The sequence below is a fragment of the Rhipicephalus sanguineus genome, chromosome 8 (assembly GCF_013339695.2).
Source record: "Rhipicephalus sanguineus isolate Rsan-2018 chromosome 8, BIME_Rsan_1.4, whole genome shotgun sequence".
In the NCBI taxonomy this organism is placed as follows: domain Eukaryota; kingdom Metazoa; phylum Arthropoda; class Arachnida; order Ixodida; family Ixodidae; genus Rhipicephalus; species Rhipicephalus sanguineus.
Window position 1 is genome coordinate 76854969 of NC_051183.1, and position 26205 is coordinate 76881173.

Consider the following 26205-nt stretch of genomic DNA (forward strand, 5'->3'; position numbering starts at 1 on the left):
GTGATCGTGAATGCCCAGTGTATGCATTGCTCTCGTCAGCTCAAAATTGTCAAACCTGGTGAGGGGCCCTTTAATCAACAGCTGAAATTCAGTTTGATAAAAGATGATGAAAAGTGAGCACAGTCTGCTTAGAAGGAACATGACTCGGTAACTTATTGGTGAATAGATGTCAATGAAATTTGAATTACACATACAGGTGGGATCATAGGTCAGCAATCTCACTCATGAGTCGACTAACTCAATCTCAGATCGGGCTGTGAGTCTGAGTCTGAGTGAATTCGGGTGAGCAATAATTTGGTGAGTTTGAGTCCGAGTGAGTCAAGCTGAGCAAAATTTTAATGAGTCTGAGTGAGTCCGGTTGAGGAAAATATTTGTGAGTCTGAGTCTGAGTGTGCCCTAAGCACAAAATATATTTTTTGAGTGAGTCTGAGTGAGGTCCACCTTCCATTGCCGATCTGTGGTCCTATCTACTCATCTTCAGCATTACTATCAGTCTTATATTGGCTTTCGTTTATACTCAAGTCTATTTACACATATGTCAACACACGAGTGTTCATGTGCCACCTCTACACTTATTGATCAGAGGCGCGAGTTGGGTGGGGGTGCTGCCATGACCTCCCCCGCAAACTCTTTTACGCGAAGTTCTTGATAAAATATAGCGTGTGAGTCGCTTATTTCATGAAAATGTCCTTACTGGATTGAAACCAGTTATAACACGTATTTTAAGGTACAAGATCACAAGGCGTATCATAGAGCACCGATTATGTGAGATATTGGCATTAAAGAGCATTGGCACCATGATCGAAAAAGCTAATTTTACACTAACGGACTCATGAGACGACTCACTCAGGCTCACTTAAACTCTGGTCAAGCCGTGAGTCTGAGTCTGAGTCCGGCTGAGGCATATGTTGGTTAGTTTGAGTCCGAGTGAACCTGGTTGAGGAAAATTTTGCTGAATCTGAGTCCAAGTGAGCCCTCAGAGCAAAATATATTTCTTGAGTGAGTCTGAGTGAGCTCCAATTTTTTTGCCGACCTATGGGTGGGATGAAATTGTATAAATTAAGATTTTTTTAAGTCACACTGCTCAGTGTCTTGTAATAAGCCCTAATAGTGCTTACTCTTAAAAAAAAAACAATGCTATATCTTGTTTTGCTACAAATATGATAGTGATTATTGTGATTGTAGAAAGGTCAAATGTTCTAGAGAGAATTATGATGAAGGTGCTTGATGTTACTACAAATGTTCTTCTGAATTTCCAGAGGGATTTCTGAAAACTTGTGAACTCGTTATTTCTTTTTGCCCACTCGATGAATTCATTTACCAATTTTGTTGGCCACTATGGTGTATAGTGCTTTGGCATATGAATTACCTTCAAGCATGAATCTGAAATTAATGATGCCTTAGAAATCACGCGTTGTACAAAAAAGTAATGCACATTTGCAGTTTTTCAGCAAATGATATTTCAAATTTATATTCAGAATCCCAATAAATTTCTAATTCACTTTTTATAAATACTGGCAATTCCATAGCATACTTCTGCAGAAATGATGCGAAAGGCTTAAAACATGATTCGTTAGAATCAATAAAGAGTTAATACTGTACAATCTTGGGTAGCAAAGTTTGGGTAAAGAAGCAGTGTAGATAATATAGTATAACCTCATTACAACAGACCTTCATAGTGAAGAGGATCTTGGTCTGTTGTAGAGGGAGTATGTAAAATCCAAGTACTGTTACAACAGACTTTTATGAGTGACACTGAATGGGTCTATTATAACCGGAGAGAATTACAAGTTACAAACATGGTCTTATTTTTAACGGGGGACCAAAAAAAAAATGCGATTTTTGGAAAATCGCATTTTCAGTTTCTGTAGCCCATTTTCTATCTGATTCCAAAATATCTTCACTGAAAACTACGTAGAAGTGCTATAAAAATTTTTTTTGCGTCTGCCGACTTCGGCGAAAATTGTGGAAATAGCAAAAAAAAAAAAGCGTTTTTCAAAATTATAGCTCGACATCGGCGCAACCGGGCGCCACCATTTTGGGCTCGTCGTAAAGAGCATTTCTACGTGTTCAAGTTCTCCATTTCAGCTAGCTCCTCCATTCAGTAACATGCGTACAAAAAGCACATGTTTGAAGTTCAATTCAAGGCCTCCGATCGGCTGCTTCTGCCGTGATGCTCGCTTCGGGATCGTCGTCTGCTGCTTGTTCGTCGCAAGGTCGTGGCTGGTGGAAATTGCGCTACTTAGTGACGCGTTCGCACTCGTTCTGTGTTCACGGGTCGACGATAATTTAGAACGCTTTAGTTTGGCAGCTGCAAGCAAAAGCTCAATCATCAGATTGCGATAGCGCGCCGTACTCGTCGCGAACATTGCAGACGTGCGTAGACGTGCGTAGAACGTTGCAGACATGCAACTGTAATAGCGTTGACTCGTTGGACCCACTGTTAGAGGTTCTTATCAGCACTATAGAGCTTATGACGAAGACCACCGCGGGACAACTCTTTGTACTCGCAATCGAGCATGACGTACTTTGAAACATCGGGCACTGCAGCCACGCACATCGCAACCAAGCTTTCTACTCGATCTTGAACGAATATTAGCGCGACAAAAACGAGGACGAGAATAGAAAAGACAGACTACAGCGCTGGCTCGCAACTAAATTTTATTCCGAAAAGAGGCACAGTAAATAACATCTGGAAAACCTAAGAAAAGAAACAACCATCGCGCATGCTCTGATGCAACAGATTTCCACTCGATGTCGTGGCTAGGCCTAACTCCGCTCACAGTGCTGATGTGCAAGACAAATCCGAACTTTCGGGCAAGAACATCGCCTAGTGGACATGCAAAAGCGAAGAAGCCCCAATGTCCTTCGTTGCAAGCAACGAATCGCATCGCCCGCTGGCTCCTCAGAACCGTGGATGGGCATTTCGCGAATCGGCAGCGGACCCCCCGGCCAAGCTCACTGCGCAGCGACTGCTCGGAGAAGCGGTGGCAGCGGTTAGCAATTTCGCGCGTCAGCGTCCCAAAACGCAACACCAAGCACGCTGCGTGCCGAGTTTTTGTCGCTACAGCTAGGCATAGCTGGTCATTGACAGACCACAGATTGGCGGCCTTCGTTCTTAAATCGGTACGTCGATATCCGCGGCGCGCTGTTCCCGTCCCGAAAGTATGCTAAACGATGTTTGAAGTCGGAAGTTATTGAATTTGGTATGTGTGTGGTAGAAAAGTCCGCTCTAAAGGAGTCCTGACCACCTTGCTAGGCCTGACATTTTAGTCAATTATATCCGAATGTCCGTTGTACCAGGATCCATTGTAGACGAAACTCAATCAATGGAACAAATACGGAGGTCGGCATAATGCACCGCAAATTGGTATGTAGTACTAGTATCCGAATGTCTTTAGTAAACAGATCCGTTGTAACTGAGCTTATACTGTAGTAGAGGAAGCTTTTTAAGACAGTACAGTAAAAGCTCATAAGTATAACGAAGTCTCATTTGACACACAAATTGCTTCGTTATATACGGAAATTCGTTATAACCGTATATTTGTAACACTACCCTAATGGCAACATAATTCTTCATTTGCTTCGTTATAGCCGTATTCATTACATTGAGGCTCTGCTGTACGTGGTAGCTAGTGAACTTACCAACGAACTTAGCACTGCCTTTCAACAAACTTAGTGAACCCTGTCCTCACAGCTCATGCTGCCAGCACCTTTCGCGATACCGTTTGTGGCTCCGCGGAGCCGTGGCTTCACCGCGGTGGTCCTGACCTACGACCGGCTCAACAGCCTGTTCAAGGTCGTCCAGCAGTTGGCTCAAGTGCCCAGCCTGGTCAAGGTCGTCGTGGTCTGGAACAACCAGCGCAAGTCGCCTCCTCCGGTAAGCCGTGAATTCCAAACCAAGCGTGCTCGGAATCATTGGCGAAGCACAGGCTGTAACGTCATTTGCAAATCTAGGGCTTCGTAGCTGTGAAAAGCCTTTATGAAAAGTTTGATCTATCACTTGGTTTTCAGTAGCTTGTCACTTCTCCTTTTTGCTGCTGCACATGAGGTCGCGGGTTCGATTCCTGGCTGGCGATTCACAGGAACAGAGTTCCTGTGAATACAGAGTGTGAGAGTCAGCAGACGGCAGTTTCCGCAGTTCTGGGCTCCTCTTAATTTCTATTGTGGGCCATGATCATGATCTCACAGTGTTATATTTCTTGTATTACAGTGCTCTGTATTTGCATCTTTTTGCTGTTTCTTTTAGTTTAAGTTGTTTGCAGTGCTTGTCTTCTACTACAGTGCATATAATATATGGAAATGTTCGGGTAGTTGCTTTTTTCTCTCTCTCTCTCGATGGCATGCTACTTACTTTCCACCAAAAACACCCGCTGCTGGTGATAAGGTCGTAAACAAATTAACCAGTCAAGAAAGTTTAATGTTATAGGTAATGGTTCTCCCAGCAGTAGCAGCCATCCCCTCAGGGACAAGCTCTTTGCATTGTGCACAGTATTGTCTATACCCGCAGCAGTGCTGCAGCCAAGGCTCGATACACTCAAACCTCATTATAACGCAGTTACTTTTTACATGAAAATAAGTTCGTTATATCCGAAAATTCGTTATAAAAGTATATTCCTAACACTGTATCTATTATAAGACTATTCTTAAATTACTTCATTATAACCGGTATTTCGTTATATCCGTGTTCGATATATTGAGGTTTTAATTATAATGAAGAAAGTGAAACATGGTTGTGCAACGTTCACAGTGTAGCAGACAGAAATACTATATGCTTACCTATATCTTATTATAGAGAAGCTATTTCCGTGTCAAATGTGACTTCATCCTAATGATGTTTGAGTATAGTAATTTCTCTAACTGAATATGCCTTGAATAAAAGAGGCTGTAAATTCGGCCTAGAGGACCGAAGCACAGCAGCCGATTGCCTCTGTGACTAAAGAAATAGTCCTACTCATGCACACGGCACTGTTCTCCAATGGCAGGGTCACCGATTGTGTGATTGTGATGTCAGTTTCATTTCTGTGCTCATTGGCATGCTGCCTTTGAGGTGTGAGAGTGCTGCTGCCTTCTATTCTTGTACCCAACCTTATGTGCACGTTAAAGAACCCAGGGTAGTCGAATTTAACCTAAAGCTTCCCGACTATGTGTGCCTCATAATCATGCTCTGGTTTTGGCATGTAATGCTTCAGAATTTAAAGGGGTACTGGCAGCGATTTTTGAAGCTTGAATTTACTCCGTCACGCAAATCTCCTATATGCAGGCACCACTCTGAGCAAGTGTGAAGCTCAGTAAATGCCGATAAGATATTTTATATTGATGTCGAAGTCAATTTTCGCATGGCGCTCCTACTGGCATCGACACTAGCATGACGTCAGGCTACAGTGTCAATTCTGGTGACTTGATGCACCAGTACGGCTATTGTGATGACGTTGGGTACCAAAACATGCAAAATGGCCGCTTGTGTGCCACCAAGGGAGCCATGTAGCTGAGCGGGCATGATATTACATTCGAGCACTTGGCAAGATGCTCGTACCGTGTCGTGACGTCAGGGTACAGTGGGAACCGAAACTGTCTTTTAAAAACGAGTTCTAATTAATTTTTCAGGGTGCACTTACGCTTGCCAGTACATTCTCTGGGCTCTTGAGGGCTTCTTCTTTCATTTGACGCAAAAAAAACATCAACTGAAAATTTCCGTGTCGGCACCCCTTTGTGATGCATATCGTGATGCAGCGTCTGCCTGGCCAAAACTGAGCAAGCCACTGAAGGTTATCCGTACAAGGGCCAATAAACTGAGCAACCGCTTCTACCCATACAAGGACATCGAGACGGAAGCTGTGCTCGCCATTGATGACGACATCCTGATGCTCACCTCCGACGAACTGGAATTTGGATTCGAGGTTAGCTTATTTTTCATGTTCTATAACTCCGTCTGTGCCACGGTCCAAGGAAACTGTGAGGAACGATTGAACAATAGGCTTACCTTGACATAAAATTAACAACAAAATGGTCTAGATGTCTCGCCACCTGTGCACTTGGCATCTTCAGTACACAAGTAAAGTGCGTTTGGGGGATAGTTGGTACGAAGTTGAAACTGAAATAAGCTTTGCCGGGGACAGAACACAAGTACTGCGGTTGTCCTGTCTGCTTCTTCTACTTGTGTTCCATCCCCTGCGCAGTTTTATTTCAGTTTCAATCCTCAGCACACACTAACAGCCGCATAGGTGGCGAAACATCTACACCATTTTGTTGTTGATTTTATGTCATGTCGGAGTAAACCTTTTTTCCAATCATGAATTCACCCGGCTTTTGGAACATTTTGTGTTAGGAACGTAGACCAAAACGAGGTACAGTACAACACGAGGTTTGTTGCCTGGAAGCGTTTAGGTGTGTAAAATGTATGACTGTGTCATTGTTTATAATTTGTGTAATTCACTGTTATTCGAGTGTTTTTTTGTTAAAAGTATCTTGTGTATCGTTGTAGCTGTTGTAGCTACTACATCGATTGTTAACTGCGTTATGTTATTACCCATGTGTACCTCCCCTACGCAATGCCTTACGGCGATGTAGGTGAAGTGTAAATAAATAATAAAATAAAACACATCCAGTGAATGACCGATTTTCTGACACCTGATTTTCTGAAGTGGCAATGCGGTAACTGGGTAGTTGGCACATTGTAAAATGGATAAAAACTAGCCGAAAATGCAAAAGACTAAGCAGTGAAAGACTGATCGGAAGTGCCAGGTTGTCCCACTGTTTTTTCTTTTAGTATTTTGTGTCTTTTGCTTGTTTTTGTCTGTTTTAAAACTGGTTTTCTGGCACTTGACCTGTGGTGCCACTGCCATGTGCCCCATAGGGCCTTTGTGTTGGGGCATTTTAAATTACATACGCGGATACCCTTTGTGATGCGATATTGAAAAACGGTCGTGAAGAAAAACATAAACAAGTACGCATATAAATTCTATCCGTTTTGATAGTTAATCAGTTATTCAGCAGACCTTCGGTGTTTTCGATGTTCCTAAACCTGTGCACACGTTCACAGTGCACTGTCGAACCCGCATATATTGAATCCACATACACTATAACCTCATTATAACAAAGTCACATCTGACACGAAAATAACTTAGTTATATCCGAAAATTTGTTATAAACATGCATTCACAACACTGTTTGTATGACAGGACTATTTTTCATTTACTTCGTTATAACCGATAATTCGTTATATCCCTGTTCTTTACATCGAGGTTTGAGTATAACAAATTATTGGGTATAGTGAGCTGCTATAAACTCCCCTTGAATATATTTTCCAGATATGAAATATTTTATTTATAGAATTACCTGTATGATACATAAAACTTCTTTGTCACCCTCCTCAGATTCAATATAGATCCAGGTTCGACTCTATTTCCTTGCGCTTGAAGTGCCTGTGTTATAAGCGTTGGAGAACATTAGTGATAAGTAAATCAAGGGACCTGGAAGATGTTGAAATGGTAGAAACCCTGCAGTAATCTCATGTAGGTTTGCTTTTAAGCTTTCCCAGCTTTCTCGTGCTTGGGTTACGCTGACGTGTGTTCTTTTTTCGCTCAACCGACAGGTCTGGAGAGAGTTCCCAGACCGAATAGTTGGGTTCCCGTCCCGCGTTCATCTCTGGGACAACACGACGTCCCTCTGGAAGTACGAGTCGGAGTGGACGAATGACATCTCCATGGTGCTGACTGGTGCAGCGTTTTACCACAAGGTAACCACTGCTCAGTTTGGTAGAGCATTGCCGAGCTGTAATCTGTAAACCATACCTAGTTGGTAGAGCACTGCATGCACATTGCGGAGGTTGTGCGTTTGGACCTCGTTGGCAGGAAGTTGTCTTTTTTTTTTGTCCGCTTTGATTTTCCTGTAATTTCATAATCACTAGGCTGGTGCGAATATCGCTCTTTTTGGATCGAAGCAAGCTCGAAGTGAATGGTAATTAGTATCAAATAATATTGAAGCGAATTCGAACAGTAGCACGATTTCAATACTGGTAATGTGCAAGGTATAAGTGGTAAAACATGCTACATTTTAAAATTTGCATACTTAGCCCTTATAAGCCTATATAACACGATCTAAACTTGTAAAAAAATTCAAATGGGGTTCAGGTAATATGCTCACTTAACCATAAAGTGTTGATTTTTCTTAAAAGGCTCTTTCATCTCATAGCAGCTGCACGAATTGGATAAAAACCAGCGGGAAGCACGAACCACAGAGAAAGAACACGACGGGACAGGCTGGCAAAGTATGTGTATTCATTCGATTCGAGTAGGTTTGCGCGAATAGTAAATTTAGGTTCGAAGCGAATTGTGATTTGGTCGAATAATTTCGAAGCAAATTTGAATAGTATATATCACATACTATAAAGAAAAATGAGCATATCTGTCATGACCCATACTAACCTGCACAATATTTTTTAAGGTTGAAACGAGGCATGTGCAAATATCATTCTTTTATGGCGATAGCAATTATATGGACACTCTTGTCTGGCTTTTGCCATCGCCATCGTCCGTCACCGTCATGTCCCATATATATATATATGTATATATATAAAAGCCACAAAGAAAAATAATTAAGAAAAGTTTTTTCCGAAGCGTGGAATTGAATGGGCGACCTCTCGCTCTGCAGCACGCAGCGTTAGACGGCTAGGCCACGAGGTGTACATCTTTCAGCATGCTAACGGCGAGCTATTTATATACACCATTTACTTCAGCATGCTTTATTGGTCACCAGCGAGATGGTGCGAAGGGCACGAGGGGCGTGCTTAATATGTCGTCACCCCGCTCGTCGCGATGCGCACGCATCCTGCCACGCAGGGTGCCCTACAGGGCGTGGTCGCCTGGACGCACGCTTATCTTGTGGGAGGGGGGGGGCGTGTATGTCCTGTGCTTTCACCACGATGTCCGCGCTGAAGTTACAGAGCGTATGTAGGTCACATCACTCGCTGCAGCTGTCACGTTTGCGAAAGGAGAGCACTGTTCAAACAGAAATAAGTAACAGCTGTGACGGTTGTTAGTTCGTGCTTGTCCTGTGTATACCTGTGCGTTCATTTCATGTGTCCTTTATGTTTGAGCACCGCACTTTAAGTCAAGCTGTGACATTTGATAGTTTGCACTTGTCCTGTGTGTGTTCTTTTCGTGCGTCCTTTGCACTTGAGCGACGCGCTGAAAATTTCGAGCTGCTTTCCGTTCTTCGTATCACATTCCAATTTGTTGCTATCGCATTCATTGCTTCGCCATTGCGGCGAAACTGTGACTTTTTTGGTTCAAAGGGAAGTGGAAGCAACCTTGAATAGTAACAGGATTTGACTTTTGTTGGAATGCAAGTGATAACCTTTAATATACATTGAGTTTTAAAGTTTACTATACTTAGAGAATATAAGCCGGTATAACAAGCTTTTAAATTTAAAGAATTATTAATCGATGTGAGGGTAATATTTTCATTTAACCGTGAATTGTGGCTTCGCGGCAGTGCGGATTTCCCCTGGATAGGTGTATTCACGGTAGAGCACCCCTCCACTGCAGTGAAACCACTTACAGCGGTTTATATATGTCTATTCATTCATTTCGAATACTTCGAAATTTCCAATAATTTAAATTCATGTCCAAGTGAATTCGAATACTGTAATATTCGTGAATATTCGAAGTGCTCGAATATTTGCACAAGCCTAGTTTCGAGTACCTTGATACTTCAGAAATTTTAAATTTGCATAGAAGCAAATTTTAATATTGTAATATTCATTTGAATATTTGAAGTGCTCGAATATTTGCACAAGCCTAACAATTACTGCACTTCAGTTAAATACTAATAATAATGTCCCCTCATGGTTTCCTTGGCTTCATATTGCCATGCGCAGTTATTCCTTTATTTTTGATGTGATTGGGTTTCACTCACAAGATCTGTTACCACTGCTCATCACAAGCCGCACCGCATTGTTTAGAAACTTCACGATTGTTTTAGACTGTTCTGTTAAGATTGTCGAGGAGACAAGTAACCGAGTTTACCCTAGAGCTAACGCGAACACCAGCAGTAACACTGGAAGGTTTCATAAGGGATGTTATAAAAGCCAACACTTTTCACAGACGAGCAGATTACCAACGACCGATGTCTGCACTCGCAGTTATCATTGTACAGTGACTGTTGCTTGTACCTTGAGTTACTCTTTTACTGGGCACAAGCTTGCTCAATAAAGTGTTTCATCTAGTACCGGTTGCGTTTGCTTGTTCACCGTTACTACCACGTCACAGCGTGTTTGTTTTTTGTGGAAAATGGGTCCCTCAATTCATTCCCATTCTTTCGTTTGTTTCGCAGCACTACAGCCACGAGTACTTTGACCGGCTTCCTGCCGACATCCGCCGCTGGGTTGACGACCGGATGAACTGTGAGGACATCGCCATGAACTTCCTCGTCGCCAACATCACGGGCAAGGCTCCCATCAAGGTCGCACCCCGCAAGAAGTTCAAGTGCCCAGAATGCGCCCGGCTCGACAACCTCTCCAATGACCTGCAACACATGGCCGCCCGCTCCGAGTGCGTCAATGTCTTCGCAAAGGCCTTTGGCGGGATGCCGTTGAAGACCGTCGAGTTCAGGGCTGATCCCGTGCTCTTCAAGGACAACTTTCCCGAGAAGCTGAAGAGGTTCTCCAACTTGGGCAGCCTATAATGGCTGTGTGTGGTGGCACTCCCTTACAAAGGTTTGCTTTGGACAGTGTAGATAATCTACAGATGTCTATAGACAAAGTTGAATTAAGTCTATGAAGTTGAGGGCCGATTTTGTGCTCTTGAAGGAAGACTTTCCAGAGAAGCTGGTGTGTGATGTCAATCCCTTACATGTTTGAATGGTATAGAATCTCTATAGATGTCTAGAGACGAAGTTCAGTGCGGTCTATCAAGTTTAGGGCAGGTTCTGTGCTCTTCGAGGAGGACTTTCATCGAGAATCTGGAAAGGTTCTCCAAGTTGGGCATTCTGTAAGGCAGCGTGTGATGTTACTCCCTTAGGAAGGTTTGTTTGAAAGGTATAGAATGTCTATAGATGTCCATAGACGAAGTTCAGTGAAGTCGATCAAGTTTAGGACCGATTTCATATGCTTCAAGGAAGACTTTCCCGAGAAACTGAAATGGTTCTCCAACTTGGGCATTTCGCAAGGCAGTGTGTGATGTAACTCCCTTACGAAGGTTCGTTTCAACTTTATAGAATGTCTATAGATGTCTATAGACGAAGTTTAGCTATATCTATCAAACTTGGGCCAATTTGGTGCTCTTCAAAAAAGACTTTTTCGAGAAACCGAAAAGGTTCTCCTGCTTGGGCAGCCTCTAAGGCAGTATGCGATGCCAGTCCTTTGCAAAAGCTTGTTTGGACAGTCTGTAGAATGTCTATAGATGAATTTAAGTGATCTCTTGAAAGTTTAGGAGCAACCCCGTTCTTTTCAAAGGCAGCTTTCCCCGATGAGCTGAAAAGGTTTTCCAAATTGAGCAGCCTTTGTAAGGCAGTGTGTGACGCCACATGCTTAAAGATCTCGGATGGTCTGTAGATTGTGTATAGACACATTTCAGCAAAGTCTATTATAGAGTCTAGGGCTAATGACACTGCCTTACAGGAATTCTTAGACTGTACAAAATATGAGACTTCTTTCAGCAAAGCCCATAAACTACCTATGGATAACATTGTCTACTTCTAACCTAAGGCTCCTTTGCTAGATATCCCCTGCAGATTTTCTGAAAATATGTCCAAAACGTGCGTAAATTATAACCAAGCCATAGGAAACATACCTGACGATAAGAAGCGAAACTTGGGCTAGTCGATGATAGTTTATTTTTTATAGTTCACAGCGCTGAAGGGACGAGGACAAAGTATGAAGAAGGCGAAAAAGGCAACGCTCGTGTCGTTGCCTTCTTTGTACTTTATCCTCGTCCCTTTAGAACTATAAAAAATGTGAACTATCAAAAATACCTGATGATGACTTTTTCTTATACAAAGTTCATAGATTTTGTTCTTAGAATATTACAGGTTCGCAGGAAAGTAAGATAGTCTATGGGAAAGCAGCAATGCCTGTGTATCCTTTAAAAAAAAACAAAGAAAAGGTTTGCGCACAGGCATGGAAAACATGAAAGCATAATCAGAGACAATCAATCAAGCTGTCCACTCATAACAGGCCATCTAGCTTTTCGTCCCTCTATGACAATGTTAGTCATAATATGATAAAGCTGTTCGGTCTATAGGTAGTCTACGGACTGTCTAAATTCATGTTTGTACAGGTTGCCATGTGATGTAAGGTTGATAGCTGTACTGTGACTCAGTTGGCTCTTACTTGAAATGTTCCAGCACTACTTTTGTCGAGGACACTCGACTCTCTTTGGGTCAACTGACTCTCTTGGAGGCTGCCGGTTACAAACTGGCAAGCTGTAGATGCATAGACTACCACTACAGTGGGCATCATGAGGTATCATCTGTTAAACGGGATCCACAGAAGTAGAGGTGGCTTTGGGCTGCCATGCCATTCAGTGCACCCGTGAGGTGAAATGGTTTTCCCAGTTATCAGTGTTCATGTTATGCTGCGCACTTCTCGTGGCAATTCACAATTGATTTAGAAGAACAAGGCATTGTGTAGTCTTAAAACAAGCATGTGTTCACCTAGCATGAGTCTCTTGTCAAACAGTATCATCATTCATAAGCAAAATGTGTTACATAATGTAATACTAGTAATATGGGAGTGTCACTGACACAGGCAGCTCAGTGTGATTCGGGCAGCTTGCATGCTGTGATATCACTGTTTTGACACTACTTTTCAGCAAAGCTTCAACTTGAGCTAGTTGGTACGACATGCTAATGTAGTTGCGCTTTGCAAAAGGCACGAAGCACTAAGAACTGCTTGTCCTGTTCTCTTTGTCCTTAGTGCCTTTCGCTCAGCGCAACTACATTAGAATTCCATACTTTTATCTTGTGCAGTCTCAGTTCATGTACACATGAAAATGTTGGCAGATGGGCACTGTCATTATATTTAATTACAGGATAATTGGTATTCGTATGCCTGATCTATTGTGAACTTGGACTTGTCTGTCTTAAGCTACGTCTTTGTACTAGTAGCCGGCTATACTTTGCGAGTTGCTAAATTTCCGTAGAACGTGTCACATTGCATGGCACACAGCCAAAAATGTCAAGCTTTGTGGTGCATCCACCAGGTGGCGATACTATTCCTGTATGGTGTCATCTGTTGGTTGTGTGTGACTGGGCATGGCCATCCCCGGCTGCACTAACCTGCAATATTGGACAGCTGCGAAACATTGAAAGCAATCATAGTTAAAAAAAAAACTGTCATTCCTGTGATAACCACCCGATGCTGTAGTCATCGCACTTAGCTTCGTGGCTTGTGCGTCATTTTCGTGTCTTACTGCATACATTGATTATTGTTTCGTTCTGCTATTTTCCGATGCAGTCAACAGGCAATAGCAGTTGTTTTAACCGGTGATGAAAGGCTTGGAGCAGTTCTCGGTGCGCTGCACTCGACGTAACATCCTAGCTTCTTTTTATGTAGACACTGAGTGGAGCGAGAATTAAATGTGCGCAGTTCGCAAAAGTCAGACCAAATGAAAGCTCGCGACTGTAGACGGCTGTATGCGAAATGGCGTTGGCTACTTTTGCTGAGGAAAAAAAAAAGCAATGCGGCACTATTCTGTTAATTTAGCAGCTTGAAGACCAAGTGCAAATACTAGCACTGTGTTCTACGGTCGACGAGTTTATGTCAAGTTCTGCAAGTCTGAAATGAGTATACTCAAATACACATCGCATATTTTTGAGCGTCATTTGTTGGTTATGACAGCTCATTGACTGCACTTCACTTATGTTACCTGAAAAACTGAAATCCCTTTTTGTCGGCTAATTCAGGAGTGCAAATATTTTTTAGCTTTGTTGAGTGAAGTGCACATAGTATTGTTTTACCTAAACTTCACTTAGCCAATCGAAAAACCCAAGTAGTTTAAATGAAACTGTAGTCTCTGGTTAAAGTACAGTAGGCCTAGATACCTAATCATTTTCATAAAAGTAATATGCAGCGGCAACACAGATGTGCTGATCACATTCAGAAAAAGAAGGTGCAAGGCACTTCGTTATTTTTGCACGGAAACTTGTAATGCTAACGTCTTTTGAGTGCTTCATTCGGGTATATCTGGCATAGGTTTGATGTAATGGCATTTTATGAATAGATGTAAGAACGGATGTCGAGTCATAGTTTGCCGACATTTGTTAAAGCAGTATTGCAGTATTAGTTATGCAAGTGAGTTATTTGACCAGCATTTCAGCGTTCCTTGACATTTAATGTCTTTTGTGTTGTCATCGTTGCTACTAGTAAGCACTTTTGTAATTGTCACTTTGTGTAGTCTTTCCAATTTTATTGTGTTAGCTTGTTTGTTGAGATTATTTCCACTACTTACTGCATCAATACTGTCCGCTGTATCAACAAGTGCATATAACGTTAACTCTGCCTAGAAAATGGATGCAATTCTGACAATTTAGCGCATTTTAGTAACAGATCTTTGTGCCCTTGGGACTTCATGTCAAACTGAAAAATGTCATTTTTATGCATAATGAACGACTTGAAATTGTCTTTTTACTGCTTTATATTTCTGTGCCGTTAGATTTATCGGCAGCAATCTGACGCAAGATCATGCTAAGACTGTATTGCTTGTAAGTTGGCGCTTCTTCGTGAAGGGAAAAAAAATGCACGCAGGTCATGTTTCTGGCAGCTTTTTATATGTCTCCGACTTAATGTTGTATATGTTGGCGCGCAATTCTTATCCTATGATTACTTCTTATGCAACATATTGTGTTCAGGAGTGTTTACTTTGTATTTCAAGAGGGATGACTCATCACCCTCATGAGCTTACTCAGCAGTCACTCTAGATGATGTCTCTCACTCATACTTTGCTGTAATATCCGGCTTCATCGTTATTTTGCATACAGAGATTTCATTGCGTTATGTAACGTTATGCTCTCACTGTTTTGCTGTAGCATTTGGTGTCAATCTCTGCCTTGCTGGGCAACAGCAGAACGGAAAAAGTGTTATTTCCATAAATGTTGATCATTGCTGTCACTGTAGACAACTCGGGCACATAGCGTTATCTTATAATTGAAAGACGACAAGGATTATATATATTATTCCAGAGGCAGCTCGCAAACAAGCTAGTACTGTTGGTGAACTGTCTGTTTAAAAGCATGTTTTCAAAGTGTATTCATTCTGCTGCTCATGCTAATCATTGTTAGCACATAATCTATTTCGTGCTTGTCATAATCTATTTCGTTCTTGTAGCTTTTGTTTGTTCTTTCTGTCTGATCTCTACTATTCGTTTGCTTTTTCAGTCACACAGCTCACAGCAATGCTCGTTAACTTCACAGTCCTGTATGTTCGTTAAGCTTTACAAGGCGTGTATTCCACGAATCCAAGCTGCAAGCTTATGAGCAACCATTCACAGCCGTCTCGTCAGAACATATCATAATGAAGGAAATCAAAGCTATTTTGTTTCTGAAATAGACTAATTAAGTGCTGCAGTGAGTGTGAAAGCAAAAAAAAAAAAAGAGCTGGTCTTCAACTTCAAACTGAAATACATATCTTTGACTGAATCATGACAATTTTTTAACGTGAACAAATGAGCGTTTCCTTAGAGAAAAAGTAGAGTGAAGTGGTGATTTGTCTGGAGATACAGGCTTCCTCATGCTATTGATACAAGTGTCATTCATTAAGCATGTCAGAAAGAAAGCATTCCACAGCATTCTGAGAACACCACCATTATGATAAACGTCTATGTTTCTTCATCTCATATATTCAAAAGCCGTTACTACTGTACCGTAATGTAGCCTATTTTCGGCATGTGTCGTTTTGTACGCAATGAACAACCTCTGAATACTAGCCAAGTACCTTTTCTTTACAACTTCATGTGCTTTTAGCACGTTGTTATAGAAAATAATGAATATAATAGTATTCTCTCCTCTGTGCTGAAGTATTCATTTTGATTGCGAAGCTTGTGAGAGTTTCACCCTTTTTGTGTTTAATAGTGTAGTAATTAGCTTTCTACAAACATCTTTACGTGAGGATGGAATGTGCAATACATACTTAAGATAAAACAGTCGTGTAAATGTTGCAGGCATTTCTCGAAGTGAACATATTTTTCAACTCGACACTATGTTCCTTTTTTTGTGCATTCCATTTTGTGGAACAAATTTTTTCCCCCTTCTTTACTATGCATTTTAATTACTACTAATGTTCTCTATAGATCTGTTATGAAGCTACTCAATTTCAGTGCTTTTCTGTGAACTAGAGATTGTGTATATCAAAGTAAGTCAAACTTTGTTATAACGAAGTTAATTGGACACAGAAACAGCCTCACTAGTCTAGTTAATTTGTTATAAGCCTATATGTCAGTATTGGAAAGCAAAAAATGCAATGGGTTTCATGCGAAAGAAACAAAAGCGCGACTTCTCTCGCACCACGATTTTGTTGATTCGTCAAATGGCAATTTGCCGTGTTGGTGTGTGGCACGTGAGCAACGATAAACTACAGACATGCTCTTTGCACGTTCGTTTATAAGCAACTACAGAACCTATGAAGACTGTAGGATTGGGCGTGTTGGTACAACATGATTATGAGTGCAAAACAGCGCAGCCGCTAATGAAAGTTGCGAAACAGCGTCCCCTCCTGTCGGCTGCGCTGTTTTGCACACAGAATCTATATGATCACGAAATTAGCACGTTGACTTGCTGTTCACCAGCGAAGTCAAGCCGTTGGCCAGGACGGGTGAACGTGCCCCGGAATAGCTCTAGTAGAACCAATTCCTGATGCAACATTGCAAATGTTGCCTTAACATTTCAAACGTTGCATCAACATTATGTCAACAATGCATGCCACAATGGATGCTGTTTAACATGTTCTTGCCGAGTATTTGACATTTTTGCTACCAGAGCACATGTTTTGACCTACAGGCGAACAAATATTTGCCCGATATTGTCTTTGTTCTCGCATTTTACAGCGAAGCTGTATACCTCTCGTTGGTCTGAAAATTTCATGGCGTCAGCACAAAACTCCTATAGCGCATACGTGCCACAGAAATTAGGCAAATCCCACTACTCACCACAGACGCTCGCGTGCTCCTCTGCTAGCAGATGCACGTGCAAGTCGAACACAGCGTAGCGAAGGAAAGGGTGAAACGAGCAAACGCGTGCAACTCCGCTAGCGTTCTCTGTACACTCGTGCACAACTGCAACACCACAACTAAATTTAGACCTCTGGGTGGTTTAGGTACCCTTTAACAATTGAAGGCAAACAGCACATCTTTCTTTGTAACCAGGCATACAGCATGGAGCTCAGTATTTGTTTCACTAAAGTAAACCACAAAACAAGCATCAAAATCGCATGATGGATCAGGCGCCTGTGAACAATGGGAACACCATCCCACTCGTCCCTGTAAAGATTAGGTTGCAGCTGCTTTGCACTTCACACGAGGGCTTCAAATGACGTCAAACGGCCCTTCCTTCTCCCCGCGGCTCTTTCCCGCTTTCATATATAAAAGGGAAGCTCATCTAGCAACTCATTCAGTTCATTCTAAGACTGCCATGGGTAGACCACAGAAATTAAGGACACCAGAAGAACAGCATAAATACAATGCTCGACGAAAGGAACAAATTCGTCTTACTGGAAATGGCCGCGGAACCAATCAAGGTCTATCACAGCAAGCACAATGTGATTATTACTACCATTTCTCTAAAGTAAAAAACATGCATCCACTCCCAATCGGCATGTATGGTGTTTGATACAGCTTTGATGGACATTCATGTTCGCAGGTTGGGATGGCGCCCAATTTTTTTTTATTTATATGTCAAATACTCGGCAAACTAAACTATGGCCGACTAAATTTTCGGTTTACTTTGTTATGAGAGTTTATTTGTTACGTCCATGTTTGTTATAACAAAGTTTGATTGCTTTCTCTCTTTGTATGGTATACGTCGTATTGTTAAAGGTTACCGAGGCTTGACATGTGTATGAATGACAGAATGAAAGTTGCGAGTGTTAGCCTAGGTGTTGTTGCTTTAGGAAACCTGCCCTACCAACACATATCACCTGGCGCCTATGTAATGACTACCACTTCTCAGTGCTGTGCAATACGGTTGTTATAGTGACAATGATGAAACAATGCTGCCAGGATTGTCAACAAGCTTTGTGCACAACAAACCAACCAAAGAGAGTGCTATGAATTTGTTAAGATGTTCACCAATAAAAACAGAGCATTCTTTTTTTTTACATGTTCTCGTCGCTGTGCTTCTAAATGTGGATTTCGATTCTGCCCATCAAACTGCACAATTTATATTGGCATCAAAAGGAGAAAGCTATTGGAATGCTTTTAGGGCTAAATCGACTTGCTTAATCATTGCTTGACCTACTCTGTTGCTAAAGATGGTTGCTACGAGGTCTGATCAAGCATACACTGCTCATAACATAAGTCGCGGGATTCGCGATTATCCGCACTACAAGCGGTACCACGCTGTAACCAAAACAACATTTTTCCAAGGCTGCATGAATTCAAGATGTGTTGAGCAAACAGCCACGAGTGTCCGGGAATTGATACATGCGACCGAGATGTTTGCCTCCCACTAAGTTTCGAAATCTTGAAAGCGCCGGAGGTGTGGAAACATCACGTTTGCGTGATAACGCTCCCGTCACGTGACGCAGGAGCATGTCAAGTTCAAGGTATGGTCCCCACCTCCTTTTTCTTCTCTTTCCACTTCACTACGCACCACATTTCCAGCGGCTATTGAGTGCTACACATTGGATGAGGAACTGAAGCTCAGTGACATTCCAAGAAGCACCAGAGTTGTGTCATCATGTGTCAGCGACTTTCAAATTCTCTCGAAGCGCGGTTCCCTAAAAGGTAAAGGTGTGTGGAATTCCCTTTCGGACTTTGATTGTTCTCGCATCACACAGACATTTCATACTTTGAGGACATGGTCAAAACAGCAATTTAAGCACCATGCTTGTTTGTTTGTTAACCATAAACCTGGAAAGGAGCCCATTGATGACGATATCTGGGGTTTAACGTCCCAAAACCACGATATGATTATGAGAGACTCCGTAGTGAGGGCTCCGGAAATTTCGACCACCTGGGGTTCTTTAATGTGCACCTAAATCTAAGTACACGGGCCTCAGACATTTTCGCCTCCATCAAAAATGCGGCAGCGGCGGCCGGGATTCGATCCCGCGACCTTCGGGTCGGCAGTCGAGCGCCATAACCACTAGACCACCGTGGCGGGGTGAAAGAAGCCCATTAATGTTCAAAGTTTGGAATTTAATGAGACTGGATGGGTGAACATAGTAAACCGAGTTTCAGGCTGTTAAATGCTGCTGAGTGAAGGGAGACAAGACAGTCATTTTCCATATTTCCCTTCAATGTATGTACACTTTATTTCAAGTAAGCTCAAAATATAGTAAAGAAATTGATCACATCTCTTTAGGTATCACCAAGCTTAAATTGAAAGACAGGAAGAAACATGAGAAAAATAAATTACTGCATATCTTTGGTGCAAATGATTGCCTGAAGTTTCATCGGCGAGAACCCGAAAATACATAGTGATAAAGGCTCATGGAGCTGACAACCAGGCTAATAAATTACAAATTTTAGAAATGATATCGCAAGTCACATGGTCTCTCAAACAAAAAAGTGTCATGCATAAAAATGACGAAATAAATCTGGTATAAGCTCTGCAGTATAAAAGAATGCCCTCAAAAGGAATGAATTTTCGCACAATAAGAAATGCGACAATCTACGCTCCGTAAGCTACCCGAGAAACGTGGAATCGGTAGTTTAAACTCTACTGAACTAGAAAAAAAAGATGTAGGAATCGTGTAATCACAACATTTCGCTAAAGTTCATGCACAATCATGCTATAAGTACTGTGAAGCACCAAACCACTAACCAATCTAGAAACAATGGCTAGATTTTCATGGGATCACAGCTATTTACAATGCATCAATACAACCTTACCAAGAAAGTAAGTTATAAACGTAGTACATTATCACCAACAAAGTACTAATACGCTGTTTAGGATGCCGAGCCAATGGCGCCAATTGTCAACTTCACAATGAAGTACGCACCATGGCTCTACATTCCAAAACAGTTGACCAAGACGGATGGTTTTTGCGCGGTTCCGATTCACCGGAAAACTTAGCGGACTATCACAAATGACAACTACGTACACCACTCATAATGAAAATGTAAATACACCACCAGGCAATAGAAAATATGCAGAAAATGGAACTGTTACCATCGCTGTCGTCAAGATTTGCATTTACAAAACCTGGCGACAGCCAATTACCACGTAAGGTAATCGGGACAGAACACAACTTCGGCACCAGCAATGTACACCGAAGTCAGTCGTATACTTCAAGTGCCTATGCTATAACTAGGGCATGAGAACTAGGGAGTCACTTAGGCCTAATCTACGCAGCCATTGAAAACAACTTCATGTCACCGTCATGGCATTGGCATCTGTCATTAGATGGCATTTGATTGTCCGTTCTCCTTGCAAATGTCGATTTCTCCTTGCACTTGTGACGTTAATTAATGCTGCTAACCTTACAGGCTTCCTATTTCGAAAAGGAAAGCGTTGAGAAAACAGTCTCCCATGACGAACGCCGATACAGTGACAGTGACTTGACGAAGCATTTTACGGCTACATGAATCGGGCCCTAGAGGTCACTACATTCCCAGTATGTTCAGTCATTTCATGTTGGTGCTGTTACAGTCATGTCAACTTTCATCGCATGTCGCAAAGGAGCGAGCACAGAACAGCACCAGTTCACATCGAAAGACGTTCACGCCCTAGCAACAGGCGTAAAATGCGTGGGAGTGTGACGCTGGCACAGTGGACCGCTGGCTCCCAATGCAGAGTGGATATATGGGCAGGCATTGTAAAAATATGGCAGGCTGCGCACATCTTCACCACAGAGGCACATTGTCATCCTTCAAGCAGTTTCAAGGTGGGCCCGAACATCTCTCTCGTGGAAAATGCAAGAATGCCCACTTCTTTGATGGTTTGCACAGCTAGTGAATGATGGGCACAGAATGGCAGTCCCGTGTGCTAAAATGAAGCCAGTGGAGACTTGCATCAGCACAGCAGGGAGATGGTGCCATTATCAGCTCCCAGCAAGAGCAGGCGATTTAGAGGCAAGACGGCCATAGAAGCGATGACGCCGCGGAATGTTTCTGACCGAAGTTTGGTGCTTGTGAAGGCAGCCTGGAAGGTGAGGCAAGTTGTAAGACCAGTCTAGCATGCAGTTTCAGAGTAAGGTTTGTAAAAGAAGTTTAATGAGGCAGTCATTAAATCATAGTCGGGCTCATGAATTATACGGATCTTAATTAGCACAGTTATTAGAACGGTTATGTAGTTACACCGGCGAATCGGTGTACATCAAGAAACACTGCTCGAATAAAGTTAATATCAGTAAAAAAAAAAAATGACGTTGCTAGGAAAAAATATTTTGTCGACTTAGAATGTCATTATTACAAAGTTGCATAATGAAAAAATTTGCTTCGTTATTTGTGATTTTCCTTTTACGGGAGACTCGGTAAACGGAAATCTCTCAAACAAAATTGCTGCTTAAATGAAACAACTGCCTCCAATATGATTGGTTCTATATTTGAATTCTACAGCCCTGTTTATTTCTCAGTAAATAGAACACATGTTAAATGGAACGTATTTTGAGAGTCTACAGTACGCACGTCATGTTAACTGAAGTAATGTTGAATAAACATTTATTTGCTTTGTTATATCAGATAGTTCTATACATTCTTGTTTGTTATAAAGAGCTTTCAGTTCTTTTCACCAAATGGTTTGTTCATGTAATGTTGAATTAATTTATATTTCACTGCATCAAGAAACTGATATCTCTCACCTTTTCGTCAATGGTTGTGTGTACATTGATCTTATTGGCAGTGGTCCCGGACACAACGCCGGCATTGTGAATGCCTAGGCAAGTTACAGGCTCCGTTGCTCCTAAAAAATGAAGCGAACAATATCGAAGAGCTCATAACAAGAACAGTAGTGCAGTTAAACCCAGTTTAAACCCAGGTAAGTATTCTGTCTATCAAACAGTTGTAATAACATTTCCTTAGAAATTCTATGCAAAAGTACTGCATTACACTACACGTGTAGTGTTTTCTATATTGAACACAAACTATGAGCACGGCGATCACTCCTCACATCACTGGACACATTCTTGCCAATAAAAGAGCACAGCTTTGATGGATGTTGTCAAAACAGTATTACCTGTTACGAAGGCAAAATTAGCAAGTTATGCATGTTTGAGATGCCTAGTGCAACAAAGGTCTTAGTAATTGCACTACAAGACGAATTTGCTCTAGTAAACATCACTGAAGCACAGTAACGTAATATCGTGAAGCATACCAGGAATGAAAAGAACTTACCCTAACCATCGTGCAATAAAGCCTACTACTAGAGGCCTGCATGTATGCTGAATGACAAATAGTATAATGAACTATTTTGTGATCACCTTCAGATTCGATAGATCTGGCTTAGACCAACTGTTAAGATCCACCATTTTACACCAACTGAATGAAAAGAGATTTAGCAGAAATAATTTGCTAAAGGCAACTATTTTGATAAATGGAAAATTACTTTCTATTCCCTGTATCATTAGACCAAGGAAAGAATCGTACGCTACTTTACTTTAGGCTCAATGCACAAAGTGGCTTCTAACCTGATCTGCGATTTCGAAAACGTGAGTAGCTATACATACCCTTCAAGTTGTAGTGCAGCTTTGTGTCCACAGCATTCCAGACTGAAATGGAGTGGTCCAACGATGATGAAATGAAATATGCATCATTAAAGGCCTTGGTCTGGAACATTGAGAGAAAATGAATATATAAATGGGAACCACGTTCTTGAGAGAATTCCGTTCCGTCAACTACATTCGCACAGACAACAATTTCAGCAAGGACACTTAGAAATGTTTTTCTGTGTGCTTTTCTTGCAAGATCAAAATAAAACGATGGCATTTTATTAAGGAGGAAGCCTCAGATGTCTCATCAAATGCAATAATTGACTGTTGGCATCGGTGGCGTCAACATGAGTGATGCAAAAAAATTAACATGACGTGATGACGCCACCATTTGACATCGCATTGCTGAAATTTGTGATGTCGTGATGACGTCATTAAGACATCACATGGCGATGTCATCACATGACATTGTCAGTTGGTCAAAGGTGCGTCGATCACGGAGGCAGTGCAAAACCAGGTGAGGTGAAGTAAGCTTGCAATGCCTCCGATCCAGGAGGCAGTGCAAAACCATGTTAGGTGCAGAAAGCTTTTGGACTGGGGCGTGGTAGGATCAATACATCAAATGGGAAGGAAAAGAAGAAAATGGCTTTCACCTTCGAGTCGTGTAATAATATCTGGGGTTGAACGTCCCAAAACTATGACATGATTATGAGAGATGCCGTAGTGGAGGGCTTTAAAAATTTTGACCACCTGGGGTTCTTTAACATGCACCTAAACCTAAGTACACGGGCCTCAAAACATTTTCGCCTCCATCGAAAATGCAGCCACCGCGGCTTCGAGTCGTCTGAGGCAAGTGCATGAGGGACCCTGTGAGTTTTTTTTGGTCCAGCAGACCTATCCAATATAGCTACACTTTCTTCGAACATCGCATGCCAATATGTCTTACAATTAACTTAACCCTCAGGGGGTAGTTAGGGGCCTCTTTATATAGTTGTCCGTGCATGTATGCAGCAATATAAGAATGTATGTGACCCTCCTCCCTTTTTTTCTTCTGGTTTCTTCAACTGTGGCCACCTATGCTGAAACACACCAGCAGGCTGTATTTCCGAGGCAACAATTTAAAGCAGCAGCTTTCACCTGTAGGATTTCACCGTCGTGGGCCACCCACGAGCCCAGCATGAAACCTGTCCTGACGTCCAGAACCGATAGCACGCCGGAGCTGTGGCCCACCGCCAGCCAGTTCCCACTGGGGCTGACCGCCAGAGACCGGATGACACCAGCAGAGCCTAAGGACACCCGCAGCTCGTGCGTGTAGCGCATGGCACGGGCATCCAGGAAACTACAATCACGAAATGAATGAAAGAAAAGAAAAAAAAATGAAGGCAGCTTCGCACTAGTGGTGCAAGGCTCAACTAACAGCGGAGCTTGTTGCCAACCAGATTATTAGCAAGGTCTTAATTAGTAAGGTTCTAATTAACATGGTGTTGATTAGCACAGTCTTAATCATGATGTCATTAGCAAGTTGTCAATTAGCACGATCTTAATTATCACGGTTTTAATTAGCAAGGTCTTCACACAAACTAATTATCAAGGTCTTAATTAGCAAGATCCTCTCTCTGTTTCTGTCTGTTTTTCTCTCTCGCTGCCTATTTCTTTCTCTCCCCTTTATCTGTTCTGTGCTTCTCTTTTGTTTTCCTTAGAAGGCACATTCATGGAAGAAACATCTACATTGTACATCCATCGTGTCAACCTCAATGGATGTGCTGGCCACAAGCCTTATTATCCACCAAATTACTAGGCGAGACAGAAAAAATGTACTAAAACTATCATAATTTCTCGAATGGACGTCACCAAGAGCAAACTGTCTTTATTTATAGTCAATCCTAAGATGAAGAAGAAAACAAAGAGAGCGCGCGTCGGCCGAGTTATTGCGTTGCACGCACTAGGCGCAGCTTAGTTTTCTGGTTATGCGAACCGAAGAGCCTAAACAGCTTCGCCTGTTGAAAAAGTTCAGCTAGTTTCACGCCATGAAAACCATGAAAACCGTGGGACGGTCGGTGAAGCTGTAAGTGCGTGAGTGTGTGCGATTGGCTAGCAAGATGTCACGCGTTGTTGTAATTCCGCCGCTGGACTTGAAATATGTGCGCTTACACTTGCTTGGGCAAAGCCAGTTAATGGCGTTTGAGCCAGGTAATGGCCAGGTAATTACCTGAGCCAGGTAATAGCTCAGGTACTGGTGTTTAAGCTAATGCTTCACGCCACATGATTAGCCATCAGGGGAGCCGGAATCCTGCCAGGTGTGCACTTCCTGTTATGCACACGACCCTTTTACACACCCAAGTGCCTTGCCTTGGTTTATAACAATTAATGCCTCTAATGTAATTAATGAAACTGTGAATTGTTCTCGTGGTATTTTGTACCGAAAGTCATCATCATTTCATTTTATTTATTTCTTTATTATCTCCCCCCTCTGGTCTCGTGACTAGCGTGATGAAGACTGCTATAACTGCTACTACTACTACTAATACTACTACTACTACTGCTACTACTACTACTACTACTACTACTACTACTACTACTACTACTACTACTACTAGTAGTACCACCACCACTACTGCTGCTACTACGACGACGACAGCACAGCGTAGACTAAGACAGCTTCGCTGCAAAACAGCACATTTTGCTGATTCTTCAAGCTCTGAACACTATTACCACAAGAGAAGTAAGTCTCACAGCCTTGATGTAAAGAAAACAGCAGAGAATGATACTCACGGATTGAAACACGACATCGTTTTTTTAGTATAACGACTGCTGTGAGCAAGTGCTTGTGATCACCGCATCATGTCACTGCACATCTGGCCACTAAAGGTAATGTTGGCTATGGTTCAAGTGTTCAAGTCAAAATTACTCCAACATGACATGAACGGAAGACGCTGGAAACGGAAAGTACAGGCATCACATAGCCCTAAATTTTCGCATTTCAATCCGCAAGTACTTTACATGTCTCAAAATATGGGTGGTTACTAACGTAGCAAGGTTCTTATTTGCAATCCACAGTCATGAAGTGGCATCAATAAGCTTATGTAGGATGGCAGACTGGGTGAGTTGGCTGAAATGCATGGTACTTCAACAACATTCATACCAGTGTTGTTTTTTACATTTAGCATGTGCATATGCTTATTCTCTGGCTTAAAAAGCAAAATCTTTCTTCCAATAAACTCAACTGCAAGAACAGCGTTGTATGCGACTTCTCTCTCTTGGGTGAAGGAAAGTGGAAATTTTTAAGGGCTCGTTTTTCTTTGTTATACACATTATTAATGAGAACTAACAGACAATAATGCCAAGGAAAGTATAGGGGATGTTATTAGTAGTAAATGTAATGTAAATGTGAAGAAAGAAAAGTG

At 42.0% G+C, this 26205-nt stretch overlaps 2 protein-coding genes across 2 annotated transcripts in view; one reads left to right on the top strand and one right to left on the bottom strand.

Annotated features, from left to right (window-relative positions):
• The window catches only part of LOC119402119 (exostosin-2), a 31529-nt gene extending 13222 nt beyond the window's left edge, over positions 1 to 18307 (top strand). The window contains exons 9-12 of the mRNA XM_049418280.1: positions 3698 to 3887; positions 5734 to 5900; positions 7595 to 7738; positions 10336 to 18307. Of these exons, the coding sequence (XP_049274237.1) occupies positions 3698 to 3887; positions 5734 to 5900; positions 7595 to 7738; positions 10336 to 10686 (852 nt within the window). The 3' untranslated portion in view covers positions 10687 to 18307. The remainder of the gene's footprint in view (positions 1 to 3697; positions 3888 to 5733; positions 5901 to 7594; positions 7739 to 10335) is intronic.
• Positions 18308 to 19446: 1139 nt separating this feature from the next.
• LOC119402120 (WD repeat-containing protein 81) overlaps positions 19447 to 26205 on the bottom strand; it is a 96668-nt gene continuing 89909 nt past the window's right edge. The window contains exons 31-34 of the mRNA XM_037669236.2: positions 23939 to 24140; positions 22820 to 22919; positions 21956 to 22056; positions 19447 to 21297 (exon numbers count right to left, since the gene is read on the bottom strand). Of these exons, the coding sequence (XP_037525164.1) occupies positions 21169 to 21297; positions 21956 to 22056; positions 22820 to 22919; positions 23939 to 24140 (532 nt within the window). The 3' untranslated portion in view covers positions 19447 to 21168. The remainder of the gene's footprint in view (positions 21298 to 21955; positions 22057 to 22819; positions 22920 to 23938; positions 24141 to 26205) is intronic.